This window comes from Vombatus ursinus, unplaced genomic scaffold, assembly GCF_900497805.2.
Source record: "Vombatus ursinus unplaced genomic scaffold, bare-nosed wombat genome assembly UNPS02007855.1, whole genome shotgun sequence".
NCBI classification, from domain to species: Eukaryota; Metazoa; Chordata; class Mammalia; order Diprotodontia; family Vombatidae; genus Vombatus; species Vombatus ursinus.
In genome coordinates this window covers 279,475-293,092 of record NW_020947633.1, presented here as the reverse complement: position 1 = coordinate 293,092, position 13,618 = coordinate 279,475, and the positions used below count along the sequence as shown (strand labels likewise).

General features: G+C 36.7%; 1 protein-coding gene across 1 annotated transcript; it reads right to left on the bottom strand.

Annotated features, from left to right (window-relative positions):
* Window positions 1-9,150: 9,150 nt before the first annotated feature.
* Window positions 9,151-12,599, bottom strand: LOC114034057 (olfactory receptor 480-like). The gene is made up of 2 exons (XM_027849673.1): window positions 12,583-12,599; window positions 9,151-10,078 (listed from the first exon to the last, which is right to left on the bottom strand). Exons 1-2 carry the CDS (start codon window positions 12,597-12,599, stop codon window positions 9,151-9,153), a joined length of 945 nt encoding a protein of 314 aa, XP_027705474.1.
* Window positions 12,600-13,618: the final 1,019 nt, after the last annotated feature.

Sequence of the window (13,618 nt, the reverse complement as noted above, 5' to 3'; positions counted from 1 at the left end):
TAATTACAGTAAGAAAGAGTATAAAATATCAAGATACTCAGAAAGAATGTCATTATAACACTTCTTATCTTGGTAAATTGTGTAAGATATTGGTGTATTCCCAATTTCTACCAGACTGTTTTCCAGTTTTCCTAACAAGTTTTACAATGTAATTAATTCTTATTCTCAATTCTTAAGTCCTTACATTTGTCAAACAGAAGGCTAATATAGTTATTTGCTGATGTAAATTCTATGTCTACTCTATTCCAGTGACCTACTTTTCTATTCATAGCCTCTACCAGATAGTTTTGATAATTACTGCCTTGTACTATAGTTTAATATCTGATGTTGTGAAACTTCCTTCCTTTACGTTTTTTCATTAGTTCATTTCATATTCTTGACCTTTAGATCCTGAAATTAATCTCTACTCTTCTCTATATCTTTCCATCCCAATTTGTCAGTTGTCAAATCTTGCCACTTCGATATCAACCACATATATCACATCTCTTCTTAGGTACACTCACAGCCACCACCCTAACTCAGGTTTGTACTCCCTCTGAAGCCCCCTAGTTAGAAGTCCAGCTTCTCCTTCCTCTAAATTGTCCTCTAAAAACCTACAAAAATGGTCTTCCTAAAGCACATGGTTGACCATGTCACTTGTTTGCTCAAGCCTTGAACAGATCTTTTATTGCCCTGAGGACAAAATAACTTCTTCAACTTGATATTTAGAGTCCTGCATAATCTGAATCTAACCTCCCTCTTCAGATTTATTTCACTTTGCTCTCAGACATGTACTCTATATTCCAGCACAACTGGTCTACTGCTTCTTCCCCAGATTCAGAATTCTATCCCTATCAAGGTACCTTTAGACAGGACATCCTCCATGTTTGAAATGTCCTACCACATCTTTGCTTAGAATCTCAAGCTTCCTTCATGTCTCAGCTATTGGGTCGCCTCTGACAGGAAACTTAGTTTCTAAAGTTCTGTCCCTCCTCATTTGCACTTACTTGTCTGTGAAAATATTTTATCCCTTTGTATCCAATAGAATGTAAGCTCTCTGAGTTTAAGGACTTTTGCATTTTTTGTATCCCCAGTAACTAGGACGGGGCCCTGTGCACAGTGGGCATATCAAAATATTAATTGAATGAAAGGCAACATTTTATTTTTGAAAACCTCAAGTCTCATTTATACTGGTAACACAATCATAATAATCAGGTTACAGGAATTGTAAGAACTAAATGCCACAATTTAAATTTCATATATTACTTTCCTCTCACAATTTTTGGAGAAAAATATTTTTATCTCATCTATGAGATAAATGAAGCTCACTGAGGTTCAGTCATTTATCTGTTATCACAGTCATAGCTAGTAAGACCCAGACATCTCTCTTGACTTCAATTTTAATTCTCTTTCCACTATATCAATCAACAAATATGTCACTGAAATTACTCCTATCAAAGCCTCAATTTGAGAAGTGGGGGAAAAGTAATACTTGAAACAAATGTACTGATGTATACACAGATATCTTTACTGAAGGTGTTCTTATCATATTCTATCAGGTACTTACTGTTTTTAGTGATGTTTCAGGATACACAATATGAGCTGTGGGAGTTTAGAATTTTATTTATTAATTTGCTGTAATAATGCTCCATGCATATACCTTACCTCCAAATCTTTGACTTTATATGGTACTACAAGGGACCAGAAACATGAAGACTTAAATCAGGAGTCAATCTTAAAGAGTGACACAGACAGACACAGACACAGAGTGAGAGACGGAGAAACAGAGAGATACTTTAAAGTCCCATATAAAATTGAAATCAGAATAGATAGGCTCCTTTGAAATGAGATACAAATCAAAAATTATATCTTAGTGTTGTTATGGCCAAACCAAGAACAGCAGTGGTACCTATTGATGTAAGAAGGTGATAACTTGAGATTCCAAATAATTATCTTTGCATGGCAGCTCCATATTAATGTTGAGTCTAGTAGCATTTGGTATGTAAGCCCTTGAGCACCTTAACTCCAAATGTAGCCTACATTATTAAAATGCCATTTGAAATCCACTGGGATTGAGAAAATTACAAACATGCAGATGAGTTGTCTGAGTTTTCTAAATTCTCAAAGGCCTTCATTTATTTTTCTTCGTCTGTGTTTATCTAGGATTTTTAAAAAATTGAAAACAAGATTGGATAGCAACATAGTATGATCCACTATGGAAGCTCTCAAAAAATGTTTTAGGATTAAAATATGGCAATTGTGATTTTGATAATGTTGACCAAGTATGAAAACTGGTCCTCATCACCTCACCTGATTCAGTTTGAGTCAGGCCCCAACCATACTAATTACACATATATACAACTGAGACTGAAAATACAATCTATGAAATTTAGTTTAGTAGAAATTACAGATCCTGGAATAGAGTTACTACTCACAGTAAGGGCAATCATCCATGTGTGAAAGCAGTATAGACAATATTTCAAGGCTCCTGATATCATTTCCCTGGAATATAAGAGCATGTATGATATATGACACATAAATTTTCCGTAGGACAATTGACATATGCTGTGAGTCAGCTGAGGGCCAGGAGATAAGGATCATTCATTCCTGGTCATGAAAGGGAAAAGAAGTTCTGAAGCTTGGTAAGATGATATGGTCTTATCCTTTCTGTCTTTGAAACAGAGACTTTTGAAAGAACTTCCTCATAAAAAATTTCAGATGTGTTAGTTTATTCAGTTACAGAACACCAAAGCACCAGTTGGAGCATGTGTATTCAACTGCTTTAGACCTCAGTGATATATTTGTATTTTACTTTCAGTATATTAAATATAATTTTATTTGAGTGAATTTTTTGGAGGGAGGATCAAGCTAAGGAGGAAATCAAGATGGAGAATCCAGTATGTAGGGACCCTTGAGCCAGACAAATTATGAGTTCTTGGAATATCCAAAACCATAGACAAGAACCTAAGCAGATAGTAGAAAAATATAAAGGTTGGTAAAGTCTAGGACATGTGAGTAAATCTGCAAATTTTCAGAGAAAATAAGGTGGATTCTTAGGGCTAGAGCTTTCTAGGGGCTTTTCTTCTTGTTCAATTGGTTGATGCACTGTATCTGAAGCTTAGATTGCCATTCAGTGGCTTGCTCAGATCCAAAGGTGCTACTCCAGATGTAGTATTTTTTCTGTTACATGACACATGTTCTATGAACTTCACAATTATATCATAAGCCTTTGTACTCTTTCATTTCTTACTCTTGAGCCATGTTTCCCAATATGTTTTTCACTCTTCTCATCTATGCTCACCTTCACATTGAAATAACCTAATTTAAAATTAGATAGGCTTATTGAGTCATTAGTAATATTTCCCTACTGTCTCATTCATTGTAAAAGAATTACATAAATTACAACTAATTTTTATTTTTTCTAATCTATTTATTCTTGATTTCATGTTAATAATTTTAAAAATTTATTTTAATTTTGAATTCCACATTTTCTCTCTCCCATCTTTCCCTTTCCCCTGATTGAGAAGGCAAGTAATTTGTTATAGGTAATATATATGTAGCCATGCAAATCATTTACAAATTAGCAATGGTGCAAAAGAAAATGCACACCAAAAAAACCGAGAATGAGAAAGAAAGTAAAAAACTATGCTTTAATCTGCATTCAGATTCCATCAGTTCTTTCTCTGGAGGTGAATAGCATTTTTCATCATAAGTTCTTCAGAATTGTCTAGCATCATTGTATTGCTGAAAATAGCAAAGTCATTCACAGTTGGTCATTGTTCAATATTGCCATTATGGTGTGCAATGGTCTCCTGGTTCTGCTTACTTTACTTTGCATGAGTTCATTAAAGTCTTCCTAGGTTTTTCTACAAGCATCCTGCTCCTCATTTCATAGAGCACAATAGTATTCCATCACAATCATATACCACAATTTATTCAGCTATTCCCAATTGATGGTCATCCCTTGAATTTACAATTCTTGCTCACCACAAGCAAAGCTGCTATAAATATTTTCATACAAATATATATATATATATTTCTTTTTCTTTAATCTCTTTGGAGTACAGATCTAGTAGTTGTATTTCTAATTCAAAAGGTATGCACAGTTTGATAGCCTTTGGACTTAGCTTAACATTGCTATCCATAAATGTTGAATAACTTCACAATTCTACCAATAGTACATTAGTGTCCCAATTTTCTCACATCCCTTTAAACACTCATCATTTTTTTTCTTTTATAATATTCAATCTGATGGCTGTGAGGTGGCACTTCAGAGTTGTTTTAATTTAATTTAATTTCTCTAATCAATTGTGGTTTTTTTACAATTTTTTTTTCATTTTTTGCAAGGTAATCAGGGTTAAGTGACTTGCCCAAGGTCACATAGCTATTGAAAAATGAGGTCCTTGGAAAGACTTGTATGGTCTGATGCTGAGTGAAGTGAGCAGAAGCAAGAGAACATTGTACACAATAACAACCATGTTGTGTGATGACTAATAATGATAAACTCAACCCTTCCTGGCAATACAAGGATCTAAGACACCTCCAGAGGCCTTGTGATGGAAAATGCTATCCACAGCCAAAGAAAGAACTATGGAAGTCGAATTGCTATTTTTTTTCTCTTCTGTTGAGTTTTGTTTCCTCTTTCTGATGGTTCCTCCTATTGGTTTTGATTTTTACTTACAACATCACTAATGTGAAAATATGTTTAATATGAATGTAAATGTATAGCCTATATCAGATTGTGTGCTGTATTGTGGAGGGTGGTGGGGAAGAAGGGGGAGAAAAATTTTAAACTCAAAAGCATATGGAAGTGATTATTGATAAATCAAAATAAATTAATAAAAAAAGAGAAAAAAAAGAAAAACGAGGCCTTTATCAGAAAAACTTGCTGCAAAATTTTCCCTCAGTTTTCTGCTTTCCTTCTAATCTTGGCTTCATTGATTTTGTTTGTGCAAAATCTTTTTAATTTTATGTAATAACTATCCATTTTATATCCCATAATGCTCTTTATCCCTTGTTTATTCATACATTGCTACTCTTTTGCCTGCTATAGACATGTTAATACAAGGACTAGTCTTTGCCATAGGACAAAACTTTACTTGCAATGCAATTTGAACCTGAATTATTCTTCTCTAAACAGAGAAAATATTTTCTCATTAAATTATTTGTCATCAACATTTTGTTGCACAACAGGCCTCCAAGGCTTAGGAGTGATAATGGGCCAGGGAATGCATAACCAAGATTGTGAAGAGTCTGTTTGAATTCAACATTGGCCAACAGTGGAGACTCAGCCTTGGCATACATTCAACTTTGTGGATTTAGAAACATGTTACAGTTAGTTGGACAGAAGACTTACAATGAGCATTTTTTTCAAAATTAGTCTAAGGATGAAATATGTTTAGTGACCATGGGATGTAACTGTTATCTCTTGGTCAGCAGGTGATAATAATTATTTTAAAGGTGACCTGGGAAGAATCTTGTATTGTTTTATACTTGTTATGGTTTGAGTTCAGGGATAAGAACATAGCCCATTCAAGATTTTTTCAGAAGTTATAAAGACAAAAAAATTGTTAAACTTTCAGTTTACAACATTTGTGGTTACAAAAGTTTTCAAAGAAAGCTCTGAACTCAACATTCAAGTGATTACAATAAACCCTACTCACTATTACTATCTCTCCTACTTAAGAAGTTTCTACCTCAGTATAAAATAATAAGTGCCTCAGTTGTTTCACTATATCAGGCCAAGTCAACTCCAGTTATGCCCCAACTGCTGTCTGGACATGTCTTCAAGAGCCACCTTGCCACCATATTGTTAATATGCAAAACCCACCCCTCAAATGTAGGGGAGTTCTGGTTGAGTCAGAACAAAATTATTCACTAAAAGGAAAAGAAGACATGCATGTCAGCACCCTAAATCCAAATTACAAAAGAACCCCCAGCACAGGAGGAGCAGAGGCAAATTATGCTTGAAAACCATGAAGGGTTGGAGAATGGACAATCCTTTCCAGGAACTGATGGGACACAAAAGAAAGATGTTTTGCAGCATCAGTTGACCTCAAGGCTGATTTAAACTGGTTTGAGGTGTACTGCTCAGCAAGATCAGTGAGCACACACCAGCAAAGGTGTCTGGGAGTGAGGGAGACATTTGGCTCACTGTAGGTTCAGTGAACACCTTTCAGCAAACAGCCTTAATCTATGTCCCCTACATTTATACAGTAAGGTAACTCTTGGAAAACAGACATGTTAGTCTCAGGAGTACTTTCACAACATATATCTCCAATATATCCCACTCCACCTCCTCACTAACCTGATCTGGACTGATAATCAAAACAATACTGTCCTTATTCCTGAAAAGCATGTCAGGTTATTCTCCTAAAGCTCCAGTCACCAACCTCAGGTAACATCTGTAACAAAAATTAAGTCATTCTAAGCCAATTATATCACTTTTTTGTCTCCAAAGGACTGTGTAGTTTCTTCCTTTTTAGCTTCAGAAAGTGTATTAGATAAGAATATTATAACTTCATTCAGTATTTCTCCAAGTCCCCAGTCAGGAAAATTCTAACATTCCAAATAGAGTCAGTGGCCTCATCTCTCCACTCAAGTTGGCATTAATCCATGCACACATGGCCTTCTGGTTGCTTCTGCATTTGTTGTTTCTATTCTCACTTGTTAGACGGAGAACTATTATAGAAAGTTGAGACCATGTGAGTGTCAAAAGGTTAGAAGAGCAAAATTCTGTAAGTTTGGATGTGTCAGTTTGTACTTGAGTCCATGGGCAACCAGTTCCAGACCACCAGTGGAGCACTAAGTATAAATTAAAACCCTTGATTTCACAGTTAGGAGCTCAGATACTATAAACAAAGAAGAGACTATGCATTAACTATACTACATTTGGAAGTGAATTGGTGCAGCCATAGCTCTGTGGTAACTTCTTTAAGTTTGAACCTATTCTTCCAGGGACGGGGTGATATAGGCAACACTATAGTGATGGTCCATTGGCATGTGCTTCAAACTTATGGTTGTGCTATATCTTCTTAGTAAATATATCTTTATAAAGCTAATTGATGATGATTGGTTAAATGACATTGGAAAACCAGATATCACATCAAATGATGATTTTGGGGACATATTAATTGGTACTACAGATTAATATTGGGAAAACACATTGAAATGGGGACAGGGGCTCAAGCTGATAGTATTAGAAAAAAAGCACAATTCCTTAAGGTCATCCCATAGAATCCTGAAGGAAAATATAGACAGACTTGCTCTATGGGCCCTGACTTATTAGTTTGTGTGTGAGAATTGGATGAGTACCTTAAGAGCCTATGTGAACCATACAATAGTATAATGGGAATTTATGAAAAAAAGAGAGAAAGAAGGACTAGTATTGTCTGATGGTAAATTATTCTATGCAATTGATTATGATCAGTTTATACTACAATGTGATTATTTACCAAATGATATCAGGTTGGGTAAAAGGTAGAACTATACCACAAAATAAATGACACAGAATTATAATTAAAGTTAAATGTTGAACTAGTGCTTGAAAAAGATAAAGATTACAAAGCAAGTGGGAAAAGTAATCATTTTTGAGTAGTGCATCATATCAACCAGAAACACTAGTAGAAATTTAGACTGAATTAAGAGAAGCAGGAATCCAAAATTAGGAAGCTGATAATTTCACTGATTTCTGCCTCGACAAGACCAGATATGAAATACTGTTTTCAGCTCTGGTCTCCTTATTTTAAGAAAATATTGGAGCAGCCAGGTGGTGCAGTGGATAGAGCACTGGCCCTGGAGTCAAGAGGACCTGAGTTCAAACTCAGCCTCATACACATAACACTCATTAGCAGTGTGTGACTCTGGAGAAGTCACTTAAACCCAATTGCCTCACCAAAAGAAAATACTGAGAATAGGGAGGGCATCTAGAGGAGGAGAGCTGAGATGGTGGTCAGTCAACAAGGATTTTCAGGGCTTATTATATACCAGACTCTATGCCATAAATTGGTAAGCAAAAGCACCAGCCTTCCAGGAGCTCACATTCTATTGGGAGAGACAGCACGTAAGTAGCCAGCTACTCATACAAATTATAGGCAGAGTAGATGGAAGGTCATCTTAGAGAGGTAGTTCCTATTATCTTGACAGGCCCAGAAAGACTTTTTGTACAAAGTGGGATTTGAGTTATTTTGAGGAAATTCCATAAAACTAAGTGGCAGAGGTGGGGGAGCAAAGCATCTCAGGCCTGTGAGACAGCCAGCGTAAAGACACAGAAGACAGGAGTGTCAGGTGTGGGGAAAGTAGATAGTCCACTGTAGCTAGATTGGACACTGCATGGACGGAATACAGTGCAAGACTGAACAGGTCAAAAGGGGTCAGGTTGAGGAAATTTTTATTTTTTAAATGATTCTTTATTGATTTATTTTGTTTTTTCATGACCTAAATTTCTTCTATTATCTCTCCCTCTTCACATCTCACAAAGAGCTATCCCAGAGGAAAAATAATACATTTTTTCAGGTGTGTCATGACGAAAGGTTGTCATTGATAAAAGGAAAGTTTACACATGCACAAAAACATTTACACCACCACTTTTGTGGTAGCAAGTAAGTAGAAACAAAGCAGATGACCAGTGACTGAGGAATAGCTGAACAGATTGTGGCACATGAACATAACAGAATATGACTGTGCCATAAGAAACAACAAATATGATTAATACAAGAACATAGAAAAGATTCACATAATCTGTTAAAGAATCATGACAGTAGAGCCAAGAACGCAACACTCATAATGAACATAATAATGGAAATTGAAAGAACAACTCCCACAAATCAATAGAAAATGAGTGCGGCAAGATTAAAAAAAAAATCATGGACCCAAGAAGATCAATCAGATACTTTTCCATACACCTTTGCAGAGGTCAGAGATCTTTGTTTGTGGAACACTGCATGCATTTTCAGACTTTTGCAATCAACATTTAAATTCACAAATTTAACCCATCAAAATGAAAATATATTTTTTCTAAAGCCTAATTGTTGGTACAACATTATGTCAGTAGAATATTAGATCCTTAAAGGAATGGAATGTTTCATCTTTTCCTCATATCCCTGAAACATAACACAATGCCTGGGACATAGTATGTACTTAATAAATACTTGTTGTATTGAGTTGAATTCATTAAAAAGGATGTTTCCTACTCAAAAGTTTTCGCAGGACCCCTTTTACTTCGTTGTTCCTTAGACTGTAGATCAAGGGGTTCAACATAGGGATGATTACAATGTAGAAAACAGACACCACTTTATTCTCATCTGTTGAGTAACTGGACTTAGGTATCACATATATGAAGGTAAGGGTGCCATAGAAGAGAGTGACTGCTGTGAGGTGGGAGGTGCAAGTTGAGAAAGCTTTGGATCTCCCCTCAGTGGACCTTATCTTCAGGACAGAGAAGAGGATGCATACATAAGAGATTAGGATAATTAACATTGTAATCATAATTATTGACCCAGCAGAGGCAGCAGGAAGAATTTCAGCAAGATCATTTTGGGAGTAGGAAAGTTTCAAAAGTGGTGAATAATCACAGAAAAAGTGATTGATCTTATTGGGTCCACAGAAGGACAGATTCAATAAGCAACCAATGAAGACCCAAGCATTCACAGAACCACCCAGGTAGGATGTGATGAGTAACACAGTGGAGACCCTAGTAGACATGTTGGTGGAGTAGAATAGAGGGTTACAGATGGCCATATACCGATCATAGGCCATCACAGCCAGCAGGAAGCACTCAGTGGTCCCAAAGATGCCTCCAAAGAACAGCTGGGCCACACAGCCTCCAGTAGGCACTATGGTTTTGTCCACAAGGAAGTTCTTGAGCATAACAGGTGTGACAGATGAGGAATATCCAATGTCCACAAATGCCAAGTGGCTGAGGAAATGGTACATTGGGGTGTGAAGTTGGGAGCTCTTTCTGATCAATGTGATTATGCTCAGGTTACCAATTAAGGTGACAGCGTAGACACCCAGAAATACCACAAAGAGGATGACACGAAGGGTTGGATCATCTGTTAACCCCAAAATAATGAATTCAGTCACAGCAGTGCAGTTATTGCTAGACATCTGCCCTGGAAAGAGAACCTGTTAGACAGAAGAAAAGGAGATTAAAATAGAATGCAGGACTAAGATTTGGATATGTCCATTGATGTATTCAGGAAACATTCACTGGCCACCTCCTACATGCCCATCCTACTATCATGCTATCCTACTTTGCTCCTATTCATCATGGCAATGTGCCCATAAGAAAAGGAGAGATGAATATACTTTTTGCCTCCAAATTTTTGCCCTGGGCCAAACTTACTATATGATTTGCCGATTTTACCATTGTAAGAATTTGAAAAAGGCTATCAGAGTGAAGAGGATTGTTTAGTCACATCATTGAAACCTTTCTTAACTATATACAGAGACTATATCCAAATGTGTAAATGATGTTCTGTCAACTAACCATCATTGTAAGCCCCCTCCAAAGAAATAGAGTCTGCTCTATGTCCCTTCACCTCTCACAGGACCACTTTCTCCATCTGAAGATTTTATCCACCTCATGGTAATTGACAATGAGGAAAGTCCTGGTTTCCAAGAGCACCTTTATTTTCTAAAATCACAAGAGAAGAGGAATGGAAAATCTCAATTCAGAGTCTTCTCATTGTATTTTGCTCCTAAAACTTAGCATTTCTGCAAAGAGGAATCATTAAGCTAGATATTGCTAGCCTGAAATACTATGGAAAATTTCCCATGGATATACTGCTATTTCTTGGAGTAAAAATGGAAAACACTTGCTCAATCTGCTGTAATTATATCCTGTTTACTTATTGCATCCTTCAATTGCAGAATATGTGAGTAAATTGTGGTATAGGAAAGTAGTGGCAATTTTATGTGCCATAAGAAGTGATGAAAAACATTGCTTTGGAGTAATATGGAAACACTTTAATAAACTGATGCAGAGTGAACTCAGTAGAACTAGAACAACAATTTATATGAAAATCACAATAAATATGAGAGGGGAAACCACTTTGAAAGATCTCAGAAGTTGGAAGACATGAGCGACAAATTATGTCATAACACTGATGAGGAAATATTATCTACTGCTTCTTGGCAGAAAAGTGATGGGCCAGAGGCACAGAATGAGGTATGGATTCTCAGACATGGTGAATCTGTTGATTTAGTTTCTTTGATTATACAGATCTCTTACGAGGGAGGTTTCCTCTGTGAGTAGCAAGAGAAGTAGTGATGGACATGGTGACAGACATGAGTGCATGAAGGGAACAAGAATAAACCATTTTCAAAAGGCAGAAAAGAATAAAGGAAGTAGACCTTCAAATCTACACACACACACATATGTATATGTATGGATAAATGTGACATTTCTTTTAAAGACCAAACTACCTTGAAATGTTTACATTTGTTCATCTTTGCTAAGTTCCAAGTGCAAGAAATTGTCTTAAATGTTACTTTTTCCTGAAATGTTTTTTATTACTCCCAACTGTAAACTCATTTTTCTTCTCTTCTCAGTCCAGTAAAAATGATACAAAATATTGAGATACTGTTTATCTCAGAGAAGACTGTCTATAACACACATTTATAGCTCTATGGTTCAACTTTTTCTTTGTGACCACAAGAAGAGAGAATGCCTTAACTTAGTAAAAATTTGTAGAGTGATCAGGCAATTTTTCAACACCTTTTACTTCCCATTTTCCTCTCAAGAAAGGACTTTGCAACTTCCTTTTGTGACAAAGGAAACCTTCCTCTCTGAGACCCCTTTTCTTTCCTCTTCTACAATTCAATATTACTCAATATCATCCCCTATTGTCTCTGCAACAATCTCTGAAAAACAGAGAGTCCTTTTCTCCAGGACCAATTCCTCTACTTGTCCCATTGCTCCTATCCTTCTTATTTCAACCTTCAGCTTCCCCCATTGAAAAACTACCCTATAATCTTCAATCTTTTTATCTATAGGCTTTTTCCTTTCTTCCTATAAATGTGCTCAGATCAATCCAATCCTTTAAAACCTATTTCTGACCCTGACAGTCTTTGAAGTTATCATGCTACATCTCTGCTCTTTCCCTATCAGCTCACAGGGGGGAAAAATCTACCTTTGTTGGGTCCACTTCTGTCCCCCCGCCACTCAGTTGTTAAAGAATTTTAATCTGGTTTCTCACTGTGTCACTCCACCACAACTATCCTCTGAAAAGTTACCAATAATGTCCAAATTATGATGTTTTTGTAATCTTCATTTAAATTTATAGGTGGAAAGGATTGTTACAGACTTTGTATTTCTATCATTAGCACCAAGGAAAGTGGCTAAAAACAGTAGGTACTTATGAAATACTTGTTGATTGATTGATTCTTGGCCTCTTTGCTGCATGTTACAGCATGGACCACCTACTCTTATTGGATACTTTTCCCTCATGAATTTTCATGACACTGGCCCTCCTGGTATTCCTCCTACCTGTCTGACCTTTCCTTCTCAGCCTCCTTTGGCAGACTATTATCCCTGTGCTGTCTCTGAATCATAAATGTTCCCTCAGGTTCTGTCCTAGACTCTCTCCTCTTCTTCTATACCTTCTCAATGAACTCATTAGCTTCCACTACTACTAACATCTCCATCCAAATGAATCCTAAATCAGTACATCCAGCCCTCAACTCCAATCCACACATCACCAATAGTTAGACATTTGTAGCTAGTTGTCTCAAATGCATGTGAAGTTCAACAAGTTCAGCAGAGGAATCATCTTATCACCAACCTTCAACCTAAAACAACTTATCTAGATAATTTCTTGTTTCTGTTGAGGGTCTCGTCATCCTTCCAAGAAGCCTAGTTTGTGATCCTGAAATCTATCTCTATTCTTCTCTCCATCTTCCATTTCCTAACCAGTCAGCTGACAAGTCTTGCCACTTCTTCATCTACAACATGTATCTCATATCCTCTCATGTCCTCTTAAATAGCCATTGCTCTAACTCAGGTTTGCGTCTCCTCTCACTTGGATTATTGCAAAAGCCTCTTCAGTAGAAGTTCAGTCTCTCTTTCCTCTAAACTACCTCTAAAAACCTACAAAAATGGTCTTCCTAAAGCACTTGGCTAATCAAGTTACTTGCTTTCTCAAGCCTTGAATGGATCCTTTATTGCCTTGAGTAAAAAATAATAATTTTTCCCCTTGATATTTAGAGTCTTACACCATTTGAGTCCAGCCTATCTCTTCAGATTTATTTCACTTTGCTCTTAGACATGTACTTTATATTCCAGCCCAGCTGGCCTACTGCTCATTCCCCAGATTCAGAATTCTACCCACATCTCTGGCCCTCTGCACAGGCCATCCTCCATGCTCCAAATGGCCTACATCATCTCTGCTTCTTAGAACCTCAGTCTTCCTTTGTGGCTCAGATAGTGGGTCACCACTTATGGGAAGCCTAGTTTCCAAAAGTCTGTCCCTTCTCAACTTATCTTCTATTTACTTATTTGAGTAAATGTCTTATCCCTTTCTCTCCAATGGAATGGAAGCTCCCTGAGTTTAGGGACTGTTTTGCTTGTATTTTCCCTTTCTATCCCCAATGCTTAGGACAAGGCTCCGTGCATAGTAAGCAGAGAAAAATATATCTT